Source organism: Mesitornis unicolor, unplaced genomic scaffold (assembly GCF_000695765.1).
Source record: "Mesitornis unicolor isolate BGI_N332 unplaced genomic scaffold, ASM69576v1 scaffold8452, whole genome shotgun sequence".
In the NCBI taxonomy this organism is placed as follows: Eukaryota; Metazoa; Chordata; class Aves; order Mesitornithiformes; family Mesitornithidae; genus Mesitornis; species Mesitornis unicolor.
The window spans coordinates 8,052-29,003 of NW_010169786.1; the positions used below are offsets into that span (position 1 = coordinate 8,052).

The window sequence follows — 20,952 nt, forward strand, 5'->3', positions numbered from 1 at the left end:
AACCCCACGCGGCCGCTGGCCGGGGGCCTGGGGTGTAACATGCTTCCTTAAAAGGCTCGAGAGAGGCAACTGCAACGCCCCACAGCTCCAGGGATGGGAGGAGGTGGGGAGGGGGGGGCCTTCCCAAGCTGCCTGCTCTCCCTAGCGCACTGCGAAATGATCACTGCATGGTTCATTGAAAGCAGCTTTCCTGGGAAACAGAGGTGGCACCAGCATTGGGAATAACTTCTCCTGTATTGCAGAGGGGTGGGAGGCTGGAGGGAAGGATGACTCATGGGTTGGTTTAACCTAACTGTAACTTTTATACCCCATGAGTGCAAAAAAGGGGGTCTTCAACAGGACCCTGTGAGCAGGTAAAAGGCAGGGCAGGCTGCTCTGTTCTCAGCAGCAGCCACAGCTGAGTGTGAACGTTGCAAGAGGCAATTATAATAATAAATTTTTAGAAGTTACCCATTACCCTCTTTTTTAATGAAGCCCTTGTGATGTGCTCAGAGAGGATGCCAAATAAACAGAGCAGCTTCCCAAGCACAGCTGCTAGGGCTCAGCTTGTCCCCAGTCGAGCAGTGTCCCTGATGTGCCCTAACTGCACAAGCAGCTTCATACTGATGGGAAATTTTGGGATCTGGGCTGCTCTGTGTGTCAGGAAGGGCATAAAAGCTGGGACACCTAAAAATGTAAATCCCTTTGCCATGATGAATCCGCACATGGACACGTCAAGGTGGGCCCCTTGGACACCCGTGCATCATGTGCAGCATTGAACGGGTAACCTGAGGTGTCGTGCTAGCTTCATTTAGTCTTGGAAATGTTATTATGGAAGGCAAATCATCCTTCTGAGAGGGCTGCTTTCAAAGAGAAGGCTGCTTTCAAAAGCACTGTGTACAACGTGGACTGTCTCAAGTCATGGTCCCTGAAGACCGACCTGAAGTGCTTCAGAAAGTAGCACTCTGAATTGTGGCACAGGTGAGCACCATCTTGTCATGGTCCCACTCCAGCCCATGTAAGAAGACACTGGACAAGCCCTAAATTGAAAGCTTGGTCTCCTTTCCAAGATGGGTTTAACCAATGCAACCCTGTTCTCTAGAAATGAGTAAATGCCCTGTGGACCTAATCTGGTTTTGGCATGCAGCTGCCCCATCCATGATGTGTGTCTGCAAGACTCAAATCTTCCTTCCGAGCACCTCCACTGGGGCATGGGAGCTGTTATCAACCCTCGTCTGCAGACCACAACTGAGCCTTTGGGACATTTAGGGTCTCAGCCTCACAGCCCAGAGCTTCCCTGTGCCCTGTGGGGGTCAAGTTCATCTGTCTGTTGCTTTTAGGGGGGGCATTTTGGATGGAAATGTACATCGTTTCTGGGAGTTTTAGCTTCCTTGGGTGACCTCAGGGGAGGAACACTATGGGGCAAAAACCATCATGGGTATGGATAGCAAAGAAGATAGATACCCAAAAATGCCAATGAGGTAATGAAGTCATGCAGCTTGGAATGGACTTCTACATGCCTTTGGTCCAACACCCTGCTCAAAGCATGGCCAGCTGAGGCTGGGTTGTTCAGGGTTGAGTTTGAATTCCTCCAGGATGGAGATTGCACCGCCATCTCCCAAGACATCTCAGTTTCCACCTTCTTCCAAGCTGGAGAGCTCCAGGTTATCAGCAGCATCTCAGTGATGTCCCCCTGAATATCCATACTATATCCATCCACCCTTTAAGGTTCACTGGGATCTCCCTCCAAGTAAACATTTTCTAGACCCTGGAAAAGGACTCCACTGATGCCCACAATGGATTGTACAAAGATAAAAACACAGGTTTCTCAAAATCTCCATTAGATTTTATTTAAAAGTTCTTTGTATAGACTTCCTGACACAGAATCCACAATAAAAATAAAATCCCCCTCCCACCCACTGCCCCCCCTCCCCAAATTGCTTTGCTTTGTATTTCATAAAACATACAACATGAGAAGAACGCCTGAGGCATCTTACACCACAATTTAAAAATTTGTTAACTGAGGCCTTGGTCCCAGCAGTGCATTTGCATTCGGAAACCTTGCTGCCTTTCCTCGCTAGTTCAGTTGGCCACATATTACAAATGCATACGAGAGATCTAGCTTGAAATCTAATCCAGCAAAAGGAGAAAAAACAACCGAAAAACAAAAGTAAGAACAACAAACTGAACTGCTTGTTTATCAGAATTAGCTACTCTCTTACACAAAGGCTTCCCCTGTAAAGTTATGCTCAGTTATGAAAACGATAAAAGCAAGCATGTAAGAGTTGCAGTGAAATTATGATGATTTTTTATGTTTTTTTTGTTTGTCTCAATTTTACGGTGCCTTAGGTAGGCAGACTGCTGGAATCGGAAAGAAAGGGTAATTTAGAGATGTGTTCAGAGACAATAACATCTGCAATTAGGTAAATATTTGGTAATGTTGAAGCTATACAATATAACCCGGACACACGTAGCACTCAGTTCACAAACAGTTTAGCACCATATTGATAGGTCTTGCAGCAAAACACTTTCTTCAAGGTTTGCTCGGAAGTTAAAAGCATGAAATAGTACAGTGCAAGGTAGTCTATACCCTTTTAGCTTCTATAGGGGTATGGTGGCAACGGCTGATGCTCCTGGCTGTCTCAGAGGTATGTGTTGGCAGGTCGCTGGCTCTATGTTTCTATTGTCGTCACCACGCCAGGGTTGATGTTACCTGAAAAGGTTTGATGGAGAAAGAGAAAACAAATGAGGTTATCCATGCATGGGAAGCCATGCAGGATATTGAGGGAGGGTAAATGAGTTAATTGTCAGCACCACAACCATTCACTACAGCCAGGCACCAGACTGGAAATGCCAGGGACTTGGCTGTCCCCCTCTCCAGTCACTTGTGTGCTGCTTACCAGGGATGCAAACTTTTTCACATTCTTTCTGCGTGTCAAATCTGTTCTCGTTGCCACCACAGCTGCCATACCAGAACCGGGCGCAACTCTTGGTCTTGATGTCGTAGTACCACTTCAGCACAAAGGTCCTGCAGGTCCCCTCATCTTTTGGCAGCCAGCAGATATCCGTGACTGTGGATAAAAGCAGGAGCAAGAAGAGTCGGCACTAGTACTCCTGGGTGAAACACAGCCTCTCTGAATGTATTTGCATCATAGAAAAATGCCTGTGAGCAGGGCTGGCATGCAAGCTCAGATAGGGCAACCACAGCATAGGCTTTGCACATCTCCTGTGGTTAAATCCCATCTCTTAGCTTGCAAAGAGGTCTTTCTTTGGAGGTCACTAGCCCTGATCCCAAGACCTCGGCCACATTGCTATCATGTATCTGTGGAGCAATGTTGAGATGAAAGAAGAGTGCTGCATGACAGCACTTGTCTGCAAATCCCCTGGATTTGCAGGAAATGGGTTGCCAGGTCTCAGAACTAGGAGAGGACTGGCTGGGCTGCAAGGAAAAAAGTATTGGCACCACCGTTTTCCTATTAAAAACACTGGCTTCTTCTGAAAAGAGAAATCTATGTGAAGATGCTCCCAGACCTAACACACACTGCCCTGTGGCATCCTGCATCTTTTGCTGGGTAAGTAAGGAACAAAATAACAAAGTACCTGTATGTGTTAAAATGACATTGCCAAATACATTTTAAAAAGTAAAGTAAAATCCCTCTGATCAAGTCACAAACAAGGCATCTCCTGCAGATAAGGATGCAAAAGCAGCTCATGCCGCCAGGATAACCATCAGCCATTACAGTTAGTCCTGGAAAAGTTGTGTTACCACAGCCCTGAGTCAGGCAGATCCCAAAATTCCTGGTATCACACTCGTCACTGCCACTTATCGGTGGTGCGACTTCAAGCTGCTGGCGTTCAGCCTTGGGCATGAGTCAAAATCCTAAGTCATCAGTTAAGCAAGTATCAGTAAAACAGACAGCACCAAAAAATGAATGGGGCAAGGAGGAGTCAGACAGGCAAAGTGTGGAGTTCCTCTCACTAGAGGGGTATTTGCAACCAGGAACCTTTCTTGAATTAAGAAAAAACCAAAGTCTTCTTTTTTTTTTTTCCCCAAAAGCAAAGATTAATCCATGTATACAGAGTACACCACCAATGACTGCTGGGAAAATCCAAGTCTTGAAGTTATCTTCTGATAATCTTCTCTTAGGATCATGCCTTTTATAAACCAGGTCCCAGAAGCTAAGCTACTTAAGGGACTGGACTCTAAAACATGGTTAATAAGTCCCAAATACAGGGGAATAAATAATGAATATGAGAAAGAGTATATACATGTAGAGTGAATATATAAAAAGTATTGTATTTGCAAGCAAGTTTCTGTGGGGTCTGATGAGAGCTAAGGCATGCTAAAACTTTCTAAGGTGTTCACGGGAAGAAGGGCACAGAAGATCATTCCCAAAATCCCAACTAGAAAGTAGGGCTGGCGCTGGACTCTTGGCAATAAGAAAGCCCCAGCAGCGAGTTTACTTTAAAGGAAATTGTGGCTGGTGCTGGCGGCTTCCCAGAGCCCAGGAACGCCGCAGTGAGGCCGGGATGCTCCTGGGGAGGAGGTGGAAATGCCCAGACCAATGTCAGGCATGATTCTGGGCAGACTCTGCCAAATCTCTAAACTCTGCCTGCTCATTTTAATTGCATTTTTCCCTGTCAGAACAACACTGTGGTCAAAGTGGTCAGACTCAAGTGGTCTGTGCTGCGGTCATGACAGAGATTGGGTGGTTTGCTTGAGCAGTGGGTTTACTGTTTGGATAGGAGGAGCTGGGAATCTGTCTTTTCTGAGAGAGGAGACATGTCTGAAAGGACAGTCCTGCCCATCGTCCTGTTCTAAATGCAGCTTTTTGAAGCAGGACTTCTTTTATAATTTCCGTTTCTCCTTGGAATTTGAAATCAATATGGACCTTCCAATTCAGCTGTGCTTTTGGGCCTCTACAGCCAAAAGCTTCCCCATGCCTTTGGCAGGCTCTTTGCCTGTTTATTAGACAGATTTTTATTTTTTTATCAAAGTCTCTCTCCCTTCTTTCCTGCCTCCCAAACTGCTGAAAGCCAGCAGATGTGAATACAAGAATGACTCTACCTCAAACCTCATGCACCCTTTCAGGAATCCAACCAGTTACGAAAACATTCAGCTGATGGGAGGTACATTACAATTTTTCTCTGCAGCATGGTGCAAACAGCTCAGTTTCTCCCCCCATCTTCATCCCCTCCGAGAGTGGAAGCAGCCTTCGGTATCAGCAGATGCAGAGGGAATTTCACCCACCACTTTAGAGGCAGATCTGGCTTCAGGAAAGCTGCTGAAAATTCACTTGAATAGTGATCTTCAGTTTGCCTGCCCGAATATTCACAACTTGGGACCTCTGCAACTCTCCAGTTTCAAAGCACCATCAAACACCACCTAGTAACTCCTCCAGCTGAACCCCTGGCTGGCATTTTAACCAAAACCTCCCCCTGCTACCAAAAACTCTAAGCCCAAAACACAAGAAATAAAACAAAAGTTTATCCAGAAATTTCAAAGAATTGATAGAGAGCAAGAACCAGGGAGCTAAAACGTGTTTTAAGTTGCTGCTGGCTCTGGCAGGTTCAAAAGACGAGGGCAGCCACCATAAACTGGGGTTTTAATTCATCCCGTAGAGAAAATGAGCTTGGGCTCCTCAGTTGCACTTACATTTAATTTTGTCATGGTAAAAAAATTAAAAATTGCAATAATTAAAGTCTATCACAGCATTTAAAAGGCTTCAAATGGGAGGTGGGTCTGCAGCATGTTTTTGTACTCAAAAAGTCCTAATGTTTGGGAGACCCATACATTTCTCAGTGTGGCACCTGGCTGTGGCATCTGGTACAGGCTGAACTGGGAGCCCAACTGAACGTTCAGTATTTTAAAAGCCGAGCTGCGGATAACTCCCATGCCTCATTTTCCACAGTGGATTCAAGCTCCTGTTTTTTCAGAAAAATGAAAAGAGAATAAAGCAGAGAACAGAGCGGGGGACCCTGGCGGGGCGGGCAGAGATGCAAGCATCCCTCCAGGGCCTCTCAGTTGCTTTTCTTGACTATCTGCCCAGGGCAGAACGGCGCCAAGTTCATGAAATATCACTTTAGCCTGAAAAACAGTTGCTGGAAACATCATCAAGGCATGTGACGATGATCAGAAGGGGCTGGTCTATGGGATGAGGCAAGCAGAAACATGCGCCCTCTGAAGAAAAACCCATCAGGAAGGCTTCCCTGCTCTGTGAGGATGAAATCTGGGTCTAGATTTAAGCCATAGGTTTCTGCACAAGCCATACGCTGCTTCCTCTGGCTGAAAAGTCCTCAAAATGCAAGTGATGTATCTTTGTCCATAATGCCGCTTTGCAGTCCAGAAGCGCCTTGCAATCTCCTTTTGCAAGTAGCTGCCATCCCAGGCATCTCCATGCCTGGCAGTGGCCTCCTCCCCACTTGCCTGTGTGTTTCTGCAGGAACACCCACAGCTAGACTCCGGCTGCACTGCTGCCAGATGCAACATTTTCTGAGTCTGATTTAAGGAGTCTAAAACATACATAACAAAATCAAATGTGTGGAAAGGCTCTTTAATTTGCCTTTTCAAACCCTATCATGCCCCTAGGAGGGTTAAAGTCCTCCTCTCAGGTACCGGAGTTTGCTTCACTCCTAGGTTTCCCTCCCATCCCCACAAAGGGCCTTGAAATACCACAAGCAGGGGGAGGCTGCTATGATAGCAAAGCTTTGCTGGGGTCCAGTTCCCATCCCAAATCCTTGCTTAACCAACACAGGTGATTGCAAGTCACTACTTCCTTCCCAGGTCTTGAAGAGGTTTGCAAACACAACCCCTCAGTCTCAAATTCCTTCAGGAAAGGAGGTCATTGCCATTTTCCTGTGGGCTCCTCCCTCAACTTTGATTTTTATCTTTTGGTGCAAAAGGAAAATACCTCCACACAAGACCCAAGCCCCGTGGAGTAATTTCCAATCAAACATTTTGGTTACAGGCGGTGAAACGTTTGCAATTCTTTGCATCTCAGCAAAGGCACACCCCTGAGTGGTCACGTTGGTTAGTCACACAGCCATAATACAAACTGCTTTGAGACTGCACCATGCTCCAGTTCAGCAACCACACATTTCTCACAAAATGCAGTGCATGAATTTCCTGTATAGCTGTGGTTTGCACTCAGGTTGTGCAAACATGACATGTCCTGGTGTGACAACACACATGCAAGATGACTTTTTCATGCAAAGCAGATGGTGGGGCATGGTCATGTCAAGAAGCAAATGTAAACCAAGTCTATAAAACTGGTGATCTTGTATTAGAGAAGCTCAGATGCATGCTACGAAATGGTCAAGGTGAAACAACGGACTTGCTTTGGTTTGTGATGATTTTTTTGGTGTTACCTGATGGAAGTCTTTTCTCAAGGGGTGGCTGCTGCATGGTTTTCTCGGCTGCTGCTGGAGGAAAAAGTGCATGGGTTTGGATGTTAAACAATGTTTTCTCTCCAATCCAAACATTATTTGACAAGATGATAAAATACAAAAGGATTAATCCCCACATGGTACTTACATGGTTTAAAGCATTTGCTAATGCACTCAGCTTCGGTCTCAAATCTATTGGCATTACCACCACAGCCACCATACCAACCCTGGCTGCAGATCTTGTTTTTGTAGTCAAAGAACCACACAATCTGATAGTCCTTGCACTGGGTGCCCATGTCAAAGTCCAGCAAGCAAGGGTTTGGCCAATCTGCATGTCAAAAGGTGCAAAGGTTAAGGATTCTGAAAGGGTTAAAAGCTGAAAAAGCAAAGAGATTGAGAAGTAAAAAAGCCCAGTACAGGACTGGTGGCATTTCCTTGTTGTCTGATTTCTCTTGCTGAATGCAAACCTTCCTCAGCCTCTGGCTTGCCTCTGTCTGGTCTTGATTTCATCGTGATTCCAAACCCCAAGTCTCCAAACCAAGGTGGTGGGAGCCCCTTAATCCTCACAGGATTTGTCCCTCACACAACTTCCCCCATCTATTTTCAAAGCTCTTTGTCTTGGCAGTAACTTAATCCTTAAGTGTGTTTATTTTATCTCTAAAGGCAAGCCACACCTGGTAGACTTTAGGGCTTGATGAAGATTTAAACATATGTTCTTTCCAGCCCACAAATTATAATTTAAGCCCAAATCCCAGAGCCTTTATTAGCAAAGACAGGCCATCCAGGCTAGCAGCTGCTTTGCCTCTATAAGTATGGCAGAATCTGGGGCTTCCCCTGAGGTCTGTAGGAAGATTTACACATGGGTCTCTCCAACTGCACAGAGAACTAGAGAAGACTCAGCTAAACAACTCATCCCAAAGTCCCTGCCCAATTTAATGTCTCTAGCCTGTTGAAAAACTTCAGATTAGCATCCCCAGAGAATGTTTTCCCCAGATTGCTGGCTGCCATAAATCCTCGGGCAAAGATCTTTGTTGCAGATGGGTCAACAAGAGAACTTGAGATTGAGAGACCCGCATTGAAGCACAGAGCAAGCACACAGCATATCCTTTTTCATTCAGGTAGACCTGCGCAAGTCTACACACCTTGTTTCCAAAGGGCTCGCACACAAGGGGTTAAATGAAGCCATGGGGGTGTCACCTGGTGGGGAGGGCTTTGGATGGGATGTCTGTGCCAGGGAGAAGGACCAAACAAGTGGGAATGCATGGGAAGGGGGAGATGATGGAACATGCAGCAAGGCAGAAATGAGATGGTCCCTGCCTGGCACAAGCCCTCAGCCCCTCTGCTGCAGCAAGCTCTGGTGGTACCGCCAGCAAGGCATGAGATCCATGCTCAGCCCCTTCAATGCCAGCAGCTAGATCCAAACAGCAGCTTTGCAACTCTTATTGGCTGAATGCACTGAGCAGCAGCATCTCCCCACGCTTTCAGATCTCCTCAGGAAGAAGATGAGCCCCAGTGCAGGCAAAATGCTTAAAGAAAAACATGAGTGTGATGATTCTGGGATGAATGTTGGATGCCAGATCCATAGCTGGTGTCTGCCATAGGGCTGTGCTGCTTTATGAGGCTGAGAGTCCTTCCAGACCAGTGGAGGGTTTGCAGCCTGGCACTTAGTGTAGAAGTGAGCATAATAGCGTCGATACAATGAACTTGATGTCAACAAAAGCAATGAGATGACATATAAACTGTTACAGTAATAATGGGTTTTTAACACAGGTTAACACGACTGACAAGAGTAGGAGCTGACAGCTTGCCCATTTTTCAGTTTGCTGCATATGCCGCTGGTGGAAAAGAAATGGGAGAAGAGCAGATGGCGGAAACTGGAGGGAGACTACCAATTAGCCAAATTTATGCAAATGTTTGACACTAGTTCCCCTGCAATCCCTGGCTGTTGGTCAAGCCCTTGTTGAGAGCTATATGTTAAACCAAGTACCCAAGACCTATTCTTTGTCCCACATAGAAAGGGAGTGAGCAAGCATCAGGTGGTGTTCTGTGTCAACACCTGCATATACACATGCCGGGGAGGCCATGGGGCACAGCTTGTCCTCAGAGAGAAGCCAGTGCTTGGGCTCTGGTTCATCTTCCATCCTTGCAATGGAAACAGGACCCCAGTTCAAGTCCCCTGTGAAGATCACAGCAACTTCATGGGGCTTTGGATCCAGCATGAGACAGAGACTCCAATACAGGGCTTAGACCTGCATGGCGAAGGATGTCATCTAGGTTATGGATCTGTTGGCTCTGCAAAGCAAAGGACTTATAGATCCTTTGGTCCTAGTGGGGCCCTGGGAAAGGTTGGTTTAGGAGCGTGGCAAGAGGAAGACTGCTGCAAATGGCCAGGCTTTTGGTGGGGGTCCTGGCAGAGTACCCCAAGCCAGCACTCCCACCGTCATCCATACTCACCACTCTCAGGCCCTTCCAGTGGCTCGGTGTTGAGCATCATGTGGGCCAGGGACACCTTGGACTGTGCTAGGGTCTCTGGGGAGAAGAAGTAGTGGGGTCAGCCAAGGGGAAGGGAATTTGCTGCAGCGTCCTCGGTGCAGCCATAAACAAAGTCACTGGCCCCAGCTCCAACATGGGGGATGCACACGTTGCAGGAGTCAGGTCTGGATCTATTTACTCTAGCACATACACTTCAGAAATGTTTATTAGAAGCAGCTGATGGGATGAGTAATCCATGACCACCCAGCCACGCTGGGATGGGTTTGTCTTGCTCTCCCCAGCCGGTCGCTCTGCTGCATAGTTGCGCGCATCCTCAGGACCCTATATAACTGCTTTGGATGGCTCCCGCAGCACACGACTGGGCAGGGGCTCTGAAGGAGCTAGATGTGGCTTCTTTGTTTAGCAGCTTTGCTCTTCTGCCCTTGAGATGGCAGGAAAAAAAATGGCATCCTCCAGGGGAACAAAGAGTCTGTGATAGATCTTCTCTTGTTCCCCTGCAGTCCTCAAGGACTGTCCATACATTGCATGCCTCAATTTGACCACAATCCTCCTATCATGGGCTCACATCCTTTTAGGATCTGTGTTGTTGAGGACTGTCAATGAGGGGAACAAACCCCTTGTGATGGAAAAGAGAATGTGGTTCATAGTGCATCACGCCCTGCATGACTGTATCATACTGCATCATGTCCCTTTCCCAGGGCAATCCCTTGTCTCACTTTCCATGGGGCTGGAGGGCAGGAGGGGACTGCAGCCACAGGCAGGGTTGGATTTGCTTTTCTTTGGTGGAGGGTATGGTTGTGGTTAAGGGGGATAGTCCTACCCAGTGTCCAGGTCACATCTTGTGGGCATAGGTGGCATCACCAATGCCTGCCCAATTCATTCCCGTTTCAGATTTACTCTATGGGGAATGCAGCTTCCCTGAGCATCAAGAACTCCCAGTCAGCACATGCAAATTTTACTTCTACACATTGATGTATTTTCTCAACATTTTTGTGGGCGCGTTTATTGCTCACAAAGGTAAGAGACTTCAGACCTGATCCAAAACCACTGAAGCTAATGGAAAGGCTTTCCATGGGCACTGAAATTGGCTCTGAAGTGCCAGAATAAGCCAGATGCAGCACTGGCAGGACCAGCACAAACTTCTCTGCACCACCAAGCCAAGGCATCTCTACGCCAAACTATGTAAAAAAAAAAATTGGCCATGTCTTACCTAGCAACTTTTGGCCACACCAAAGGGTTTGGTGAGGTTTACATGTGATCTGTACACATGGAGCTTGGATCCCCAAAGGAATAAAACCTCCATTTAATATGTTCCTTGTGAGTTGTTTTTTTGGGGGGTGGGTATAATAGAGAACCGATAGGTGTCTATGGAAATGGTGATCAGAGAAGCTGATCAAGCTATTCTTGCTTATTTTGCAATCAGGCTGGACTGAATTTATTCTGTGTTAACACAGTTTGACTCTTATTAATTACAGCAATACCATCTGGACCCCATCAAAACCCATTGTGCAAAGCCTCCTGCACTTACAATACGACAATCCTCCCTGGTCTGGGACTGGCTTTAATTCTCTCATAATCTGTGTTGGTTTAACACCAATGAAGTGTCAGGTTGTGTTTGCCAAAGAAACACATTCACAGTGTTTCGTAACCAGGTCCTGCTGCTGGACCGCAGGATGCCAGACGTGCAGTGACACAACTGGGCTGGGACCATTGGTACTGACCGATTCCCCATTCCTTGAGTGTTTTCTCCCTTTTTCATGTCCATTTTTTAAAAAAATAAATGTTTGTGTGTTTTACCTGAGAGGTACTTACTTGTGCTGAACGTCCCTGTGTAGGTTACTTTGGGTTGGGATTTCTGGTAGCCTGTAATGAGGACAATGTATTTTTGTCCGCTTCTGAGTCCTCGGATGACGTGTTCAGTGCCGGTCAGGTTTTGCTTCTGCACAAGAGAGTGGTCATGTGCTAAGGTGACGGCGATGTCAAAAACATAGGCGTTGACTGGCTCGGGGCTGGCCCAGCGCAGCCTGGCACTGTTCTCGGTGACATCTGTGATCTGAATGTCATGGGTCTTTGCTGCAATGCAAAAATCAGAAGAAACACTGAGGACTTGAAGAGGAAAGATCTCAAGGAAAAAACATCTCAGTGCTGCAGGATCTCCTTTCCAGTCTACAGCATGTGAATTTGTCTGCAGCTAACTGTGGCACGGGCAAAGCCAGGTTGTGACTTCGCTGTTTCAGATGCCCAACCCAATACACTGCAGGGAGACTTGTTTTTTTCCTAACCTCAATGATTTGCCAAGTGGTTTGTTTATTTTCTAGCAATCTGCTGCAATTGAGCAAACCAAAGCAATTTTTTAGAATTATGTTTTCACAGCCTGAAATATGATTCTTAGCACAACTTCCCCAACTGTAAATGTGACCAGTCAGATCCTTCTCTGGAGTGCAATGGATAAACTGAACTGCTGAAGATCTTCAAGCAAAGCCTGCTAAAGATCCAACATGACCTTGGACAGGTCAAAGAAGCTATTAGGGAAAGGTTTTCCTGCTATGGCAGAGTACTTATAAACACTCTTGGAAGTGACAGTGGAACAAGAAACAGGCAGAAATGCTTGTTCCCCACAAGCTGATGAAAGCATTGTCCTGATTGCTTTTAATTATTGCTTTTTATTTATTATTTACATGGAGACAGGCATTCACTGACTGGTAAAGTGTCCCTGGGCTTTAACACATGTTCTTTTTCACCTCTTCAGCTACTGCAGAGCTGCCTGCACCTCCTTGCAAAAACACATGGAAAAGCTCCTTTACATGAACTGTGCTCACATGAGAAGAGCTTTAGCATTCCAAGAGAAGTCTTCACACTGATTAAGGGATGAACTAACTGAACTAACTATTTATATTAGCCGACAGAGAATTCAAACAACTTCATTGTATGAATCACCCTAAATAACAAAACTTAGCCAAGGGGAGTTGCTACAAGGAAAACATAGAAAGCAAATGGGCCGCACTAGAAAGAGAAGTGCTCTGCCGCTGTATTGCTGGGCTAGGCACTAGATGGTGGATTGACCCATATTGGTCCTGCTTGTGTTTTGCTTAGAGGCAGTCTTCCCCTCACCCAGTTTTGCACAAACTTCTCAACACAGAAGTTGACAAAGCCTCAACTCCCTCCCCCCAGTGCAGTTTTCCAGTTTTGCGCCTCAAAACTTGTTTCTGCGAGCATGAAACTTGGCCACTTAGTGACATTTCCCACAGGAACAATCCTCCCGGTGAGGAAGAAAAGCCACAACCTGCCATGGCACAAACACGCAAGAGGCACTGCTCGCATGGGGAGAGCCTTTCACATACCGCCTTGTCTTCTCCTGCCACCTCCTGCGGTGGCCGTGGTGTTCGCGGTGGTGCGGCCAGTGGCTTTGGTGTGGCCAGCAGTGCTTGCTGTGCTCTGCGTGGTCATGTTCACCTGGACCGCAGTGCTGGCTGTTGTCTGGTCGGTGGCTCTGGTCTGGGCCGTGGCTTTGGTCTGGGCCGCAGTTCTGGTTTGGGCCGCGGCTCTGGTCTGGGCTGCAGCTCTGGTCTGGGCCGCAGTGCTGGTCTGGGCTGTGGTGCTGGTCTGGGTCGTGGTGCTGGCAGTGGTGGTTCTGGCACGGGTGTTGGTGCTCACAACAGGCTTGATGGTTGCAGTGACCGTGCTGCTGGCACTGAGGGTTCGGCTTATGGTCACATTGGGTGCCACATACCTGTCAAAGCAAAAGCAGCTGATATGGCTCTTTTTGCCCCTTATTTAAGCACAATTTTGGAACAGAAGAGTTGACATTTACAAGAATCCACTTGAAGTCGATAGGTTTTGTCAGCTTTAGATATGCACACAGCCAAGCAGTGAAAAGTGCTGTGGAGCATTACCTATTGTTTGGGGCATAAGTCTGTCTATACACCAACTTCACACATACAAGAGTAAATTCAGTAGTCAGACCTGTACCATGACTGATTTGAAGGTGCTCGACCCTCTAAATCCAAGACAGCTGTGTGCCAGAGATAAGTGAGTCTTAGTGATGCAAGCTTTCACTTCAGTTCAGAAAATATTAGGATATATTCTATGCTGGTTCCTGAATATCAGATAGTCCAGCGCAGCTCAGCCTCTGAAAATAGTTTGTTGAGTGGAAACCCCCAGATTGATAGTAATTTCTGGAATTCCTGACCTGCATGATGACAGTAGCATATCCTTCATATCCTTTATACGTATATAAATATGAAATTTAACCCAAATTTAAAATTATATGTGTACTTATCTACCCTTCTCTAGTAGATATATCTGCTGCTCTTCTGACACAGCACTAAAGGAACCAGTAAAATGCTGATAATCCCAACTGCTAGATTTGAAGTCGCTTTTTCTTTCTTTTTTCCAGACAGGCACTGGGAAGCAGAGGCTTCCTCCTCAGACAGGCTGTTAGCAAAGCTCATTCTCAAGCAGACAAACCACTACTTACACTGCTTTGTGGCCTGTGTGCCGGGGGCTCTGGCTTTTGGCTTGCTGATCACTCTGGAGCTGCTCGCACTGTTTCCTTATCTCAGGAGACAGGTAGAAAGCAAAGTCACCTAGAGACAGAGAGACTGGCATTAAACACTGGTGTTGAGGATGCTGGTTACCTATCAACAACACATTACATATTTTTCTTCTTGATTTAAAATAAAACCTCTTCTGTTCTTGCTTGCTCTGATAAAAGGTATGGAATATCTCTTGACGTTTGGTGTGGTTACTGCAGCATCATGGGCTGGGAGATTTGTAATTCTAATTTACTAACACGAGAACAGTAGCTACAAGATACCAGAGGGCTGTATGTCTTAGTCTGTCACATGTAAACAGCTTTCTTATAACAAGGCACTTTCAACCACACAGTTAATATTTTTTCAAGAGTTAGAAGCTTCCAGGAACCCTGTAAGTGGTAAATGGAAAAAACAAACTGAGAAAACCTAAACATTTATTTCCAGGGACAGAAAAGCTCATGTTTGCTTCCTATCTAGTGCAAGACATTCCCAAATCAGTGGCTTATTAGCCCAGTAGAGTGATTTTCAGGACTTTTAGGATAAAACTAGCTTTTCTAGAAAAAGCTCAATTTTTGTCCTTGCTGGCCAGGTCTGTTTAGGATCTCCAGCAGCTGGCTATAGTTACAGACTTGGCCTGGGGTCTCTTGCTAAGCTGAGATGCAAATTTTCAAGGCACAATCTGCACATCCCAAACACCACAGCATTATTTATCCCTGAGCAAAGAATCCTGTTCATCTGGTCCTTAAATCTGCAGATAGCAACTCCAGATCTCAGCCTGAGCCATCCAAATGCCTGCTAGACGTGATGTTTATGCTGAAGTTGGGAAGAAAGATTTGCTGGGTGTTCAGGGAGCTCCCGGGGAGTGCCAGCAGGCTGCTGGGCTGCAGAGGGCCAAAAGCAGGACCAGACCCTATGGGACATGTTGCAGATGTGACCAGCAAGCCAAGCAGGATGAGGTCAGGTCCCACAGATGAGCCCACCAACTCAAACCAGACAGAAGTATAGACTCTACTTGGCAGACCAGCAGGCTGCACAGGATGGGATGGGGAGGTGAAAGTGAACAAAATACAGATATCTTCAACTAGGCAGACCTATGAGCAGCAATAAAACAGACAAAACAGTATAGAACATATAAAAAGAGAGTAACACTTCAGTGGGCCCCACTGCCCAAAGAGGTGGTTAGATTACAGCCCACCCAACCAACAGGCACATAAATCAACCTGGCAGATTAATCCCTCTGAGGTCACATATTGTCCCTCCCATGATACTTCAGCTGCAGGATGTTATACTTACTTCTGATAAAAGATGGCAGCAGTGTCCCAAAGCGTAGCAAGGGCTCTTCATGAAGCTCTCCTGGTTTGTCAACCAATTTGAAGAACACATCGTTCGGCTCACTAGCTAGGCTATAGATACTCTTGGCACTCACCTTCCTGCCAATGCCCAAGATAACAAAGAAGTACCCTTTGCATTTTGCATTGATAACTACCTTCTGCAGGTACTCAAGTTCTTGTTTATTTACTTTTCCGGTCATCATCAGAACTATGACTTTTAGATCCCGAGGGTTTGGTGCACTTTCAAAAATATGAGCCATTGTGTGTTCAATTGCACTTCCTATAGCCCGTGTGCCATGGAGCTGGGTCATTTGGTTGTGAAGGTAGTTAATGATCTTCTCTTTGGATCCATAATCAGTTAGTGAAAACTCAGTTTTTACGGGTGGAAAGCTTGAGTTGGTTTCATATTCATAAGGAGCTTGCTGGAGAACTGCCACTCTTGCATGGTGCTGGGATACTTTTGGCTCAGAGCTGATTTCCAGGTTATTTATAAGGTGGGAAATATACTTCTTCATCTCATTGAACTGCAGAGGGGTGGTGGACTCTGAGCTATCCATGATGAAGGCGATGTCAGTGTCTATATCTGTTGGGGCTGCCCTTCTGTCTCTGAATACGGGTCTCTGACTACCACAGGAGGGATCAGGGTCACACACATCTAGGGAAGAAATATAGTAGGTTTCACCCAGAGGAACTGAAGATGAATGTCCCTTGTCACTGTAAAAATCTCTTGTGTCATATGAAATACAACTATCAAGCCATGAACATTCACCGGCGCATTACTTGATACCCAAGTCAGTTCATCCCAAAATACATTTAGTTATGCACTTAGTATTTTTATGCGCTCCTTTGTCCAAAGGGATCCCTCAAGAACTCTGTCATAAATGGCAGAAGGCCATATTTTAGCTATTGGAATTCAGGCTGTAAAAATGGGAAGCGGCCAAAAAAGGAGCTTCTCATTACAAAGTGGAGAACGCCCATGCTAAATACTGAGTCTCATTCACAATGCCAATGCTTTCTGCTCAACCTAAGAATATGAATCCCTTGCCTTCAGCAGCAAGAGGGCTGACTCCCAATTGGACCTCCCTTCTGCACCACTGACAACCGACTGCTGTGACACCAGAAGTATTTGGCACTGTCTAGAGAAGAAATTGGATGTTTTACCCAGACAAATGTGACAAGTCAAGAGCCTCCGGATAGTTTCATTCAGCTGACTGCCACTGGTTGGAAGAACAATTGCATGTCCAACTGCTGTGTTGTTGATCTGATGAGATGCAAACAGAAAAACACAGTGTTAGTAATGCTGCTTTCTCTTACTTTCAGCTCAAAGTAGGGGAGGGCAATCCACAACTCTAAGGGATTTTCTACTCAGCACATTGCTTTTGATGGATCCCCTTTGGAGGAGCCTAATGCCCCTGACATCAGTTAGTGGAGACATAAACTGAAAGGAAAGGCTCAGACACTTGAACCAGTGCTCAGCATGCTCATCTGGGGCTGTTTTGTTGCTCTGTACTATCACTTTCTCCTTGCCAACAGTACTTCTACCTTCCCACCCATTGCCTTTGTCTCAGCTAATGTTTCTTGCTATGGGGACTGTCTTTGCTTCTGTTTCATACCATACCTATCTGGGGACATGTTCTGTGAAACAAATACCCTTACTAGCCTTTCCCAGCATGTGCCATGTTTTGGATTTCTCTCCTAAGGGGCATGATGGATGAGTTTGGCCAGCAATGCTTTCTCAGTGCTAAGCACTTGAAAGGTCAGCCACTGCCTTTAAGAGCCACAGTCATCAAACTCCCCAGCAAATCAGACTTAGATCATGAGCAGAAATGGAAAGAAATGGTGAAAGACTCCAACCTCCAGAGCTCTGGCAAGAACTGGGTCCTGCCTGCTGGTGAGGAACACAGGCGTGACCCCAGCATCGTAGAGTTTCAACACGGCATCGTTGAGCTGCGAGGAGGCTCTTGTCTCCCCGTTACTGAAAAAGACAGCCACCTTCCTCATGAGGAAGCCACTTCGGGCACGCTTAAAGGTATTCCTGGCCACAAAGGACATGGCAGTCTCCAGGCTGCGTGGCTTTGTGGTCAGGGTAGCCTGGAAGTTTTGGATCTGCTGGAGGAGGCTTGACTTCTTCCTGGCATCAGCAAAGCGGATCTCTGTAGTGACCTCATTGTTGTAGGTGACCAGGGCCACTCGAGCACCCCGAGGACAGTTGCTCTCAGCAATGGTCAAGTTGTTGACCACTCTGAGCACAGTTTGCTTCATCCTGTTGAAAACATCCCTCACGACGCCTGAGGAAGTGTCAATTGCAAAGGCCAGCTCAGTTGGGAAGACAGGGCACTCCTTGGGACCTGCCAGAAACATGTGTTGGAAACAAACAGTGTCCTAAAAGGTCGTCAAGATACAAGGACCATGTCCTCGGCAGGGGTAAATCATTCATACCATGTCCATAGGGAGAGAAACAATTCTGGCACACAATCACACTGATATTTAAAGAACTCAAGGTGACTTACCATAGCAGCAAGCTGTGAAAAAGATGGGGAAAAAAGCAGTTTGGTCAGTGCTATTCATGAAACGTGATGAACATACAAGGGCAGTGACGGGGAATTAGCAAAGCACTGGTGTACTCACGGCATTTGTCTTTGATGTTCCGTACAAGTGCACATTGCTTTGAAAAATAAAATGAAATAGGGGGAGAAAGGGGAAAAAAGAGATATGTGACACAGCCAACAAAATAATATTTCAAAACAAGAGACAAATGGTGCCACACTTACATCTCTGGATTCTCCTTTATCGCCTTTAAGTCCCTGTTTAAAAAATATAGCAAAATTGAGTGCAATGTTTACTTCCACATGAACCCAGTTAGAATGGTTATCTAACCACATCATGCAGAAGCCAAGGGAAACCTGCCTGTTTTCAGTTGTATTTCCAGCAAGAGGGGGAAATGTTTTACCCTGTGAGGAGTAAACCTAGCTAAGGCCAAACCCAAAAGGGATATTTATGTTGCTCTAGGTTCATGTGCAAAGCAAGCCAAGTCATTTTGACCTTTCTGGGGTGCTCTATGCCATTCAGATTTGGTCATGGGTCATATCCTGTGTGGACTGATAAAAAATAAAGAGGTGAGAACATCCTAGAAGGGGCTTTAAGTGGCATATTGACATGGGGAAATCCTAGTGCCTGATAAGAACCTGCCTCTTGACTTTTTCCTTCAGTTGTGCACTGTGGTTTGAGCATGAGTGAATATCTATCAATGACAAACAGCTAGTTAAGAATTTACAGAGTCACATCCAAGACAAAGAAAGAAGAATTTGCCCAATTTGAAATTAGCAGGAGATGGAGGTGGGAATATTTTTTCAACCCCTGCCACTAATAGGGACCACCACATTTCTCAGAGAGGCAATCGACTCTCTCCAGGGTGTGGAGGCAGGGACTCCATCAGCAATGCAGTGAGCACTTACAGAGGGTCCAGGGTATCCAACCTCTCCTTTCTGACCAGGTGTCCCAGCATCTCCTGCATTTCCCTAGAGAGAAAGAGAGCAAAGAAATCCTCTCCATGAACATCTGCAGGAGTGCTCCCAGGAGCATAGGTCAACACTTAGGGGAAAAAGATGAGCACATCTTTTAGGCCATTCATGCAGAAGGAAAAAATTTTGTCATGGTCCAACTTACTCTGCGACCTCTGTTTCCTTTAGGGCCGGGACCTCCACCAACACCACGGTCACCAGGTCCACCCTGGTTGAGGAAAAACATGAAAAGTAGCTCTAAATCTGCACAGGACCACAGGAAACAGCTACATTGCTTGGAAAATGAATGCATAGCTCATGGGCTGCACCGTACCTTGGGTCCTGGGTAGCCTATGAAGCCACGTTCTCCCTGAAACAACACGAGGGTTTGTTTGAATATAGGGTTTTAGGAAATGAACCTGATTCTGCAGGCAAATCTGTAGCAACTCAAGGAATTAAACAATGGAGGAAAAAGAGAGACTGCAGATTCATTTTGCACTTTTGTTCCTCATACAATTAACAAAAACCAAACATGTACTCTTTTAAAAGTCTGATTGCTCCTCTAAGGCTAATTTCAACTGTACAGGAGCTGTTGGAGATCCTGGCATACTGTTTTCAAAGTCCCACAGACATTCATGAGGCTTTCTGGCTAAAAGGTACAAAAACATTATGTGTCCTCCTTGGAGAAGCTGATTTATGTAGGCAAAACCAAGACAAAGGCAGAGGGGAAAGCTTTGAAGAGTCTTGCCTGATTTTCTCACCAGGGTACACACAGGGCTGATTTCTGTCTCTGTATGAAGCCTCTCTGACTTCACCCAGGATCTGCACTTGCCCATCTGCATTGGAGACCTTGGATACTTCCTTGTCTTTGGTAACTCATGTTGGTAGACGGCCATGCTGAGCATACACCTACCTTTCTGCCTTTAGGACCTGGGCCACCTATTCCATCTCGTCCATCATCACCCTAAAATTGGAAAGCCAAAGTCATTAATATGCAGTCATATGTAAATAGCTTAAACCTCATAGATTCAGTGACATTAGTAGAGAGACTCCACTGATGACACAGGACCCATCCTTCTATAGATGAAATTATTGTCAGAAAAAAGCACAAAAAGCCGGTGCTAAAACTACAAATCTGAATTAAAATCTGCTTAGCATACACATACAATGTGTAAAATCCAGTCAGAAGTCAGCAATGGGAAGCAGATTAGGAGGAGAATCCCTGGGTCAGCCAATGCTAGGGGTGTACTTAGAGCTGTGTCTAACCCACTCTTGTCCTCTCTTACTCTGCACAAGCCATTTTTTTCTGCAGTTGGCCTCTCACTATAGCGAGTAATGAGGACCAGGCCCCATGAAAGGGCTCACTTAATCTATTCATTCTCTTTCTATGTTACTTTTGACCAGGTTGTCTACCCATGCCTCATTCAATAAGCCAGGACAAGGCCAAATAACTCCATACAGGATGCCTGTTCCCTGTGCTGTACCTTGCTAATAATCCTCTGGACAGCCTCTGTCCTGCAAATTCATCTCTGAGACATTACAAGTCACTTTTCAAGTGAATATAATTCATCTCCTCAAGGGAACTACTGTTACCAACTATGCTCATGCCACAGAAAGACATAAGGCTGATTTCTCTCTCATTGTACTATGGAGGATGCAAAGTCCATAGGGGAGCTAAACTCTCTGCTGCAAAGGGCTGTGGTCCATTTGCCACAGGAGAGGGTCCAG

The 20,952-nt window shown here is 46.0% G+C and overlaps 1 protein-coding gene across 1 annotated transcript in view; it reads right to left on the reverse strand.

The window, feature by feature from the left end:
• Positions 1-2,331: 2,331 nt before the first annotated feature.
• COL6A3 (collagen, type VI, alpha 3) overlaps positions 2,332-20,952 on the reverse strand; it is a 54,342-nt gene continuing 35,721 nt past the window's right edge. Inside the window, exons 28-45 of the mRNA XM_010179468.1 lie at positions 20,138-20,188; positions 19,559-19,594; positions 19,391-19,453; positions 19,180-19,242; positions 18,496-18,528; positions 18,353-18,389; positions 18,235-18,246; positions 17,579-18,072; positions 16,886-16,985; positions 15,687-16,379; positions 14,336-14,444; positions 13,480-13,588; positions 13,200-13,371; positions 11,671-11,931; positions 9,820-9,894; positions 2,880-3,050; positions 2,647-2,692; positions 2,332-2,563 (exon numbers count right to left, since the gene is read on the reverse strand). Coding sequence (XP_010177770.1) covers positions 2,652-2,692; positions 2,880-3,050; positions 9,820-9,894; positions 11,671-11,931; positions 13,200-13,371; positions 13,480-13,588; positions 14,336-14,444; positions 15,687-16,379; positions 16,886-16,985; positions 17,579-18,072; positions 18,235-18,246; positions 18,353-18,389; positions 18,496-18,528; positions 19,180-19,242; positions 19,391-19,453; positions 19,559-19,594; positions 20,138-20,188 — 2,520 coding nt within the window. The 3' untranslated portion in view covers positions 2,332-2,563; positions 2,647-2,651. The remainder of the gene's footprint in view (positions 2,564-2,646; positions 2,693-2,879; positions 3,051-9,819; positions 9,895-11,670; positions 11,932-13,199; positions 13,372-13,479; positions 13,589-14,335; positions 14,445-15,686; positions 16,380-16,885; positions 16,986-17,578; positions 18,073-18,234; positions 18,247-18,352; positions 18,390-18,495; positions 18,529-19,179; positions 19,243-19,390; positions 19,454-19,558; positions 19,595-20,137; positions 20,189-20,952) is intronic.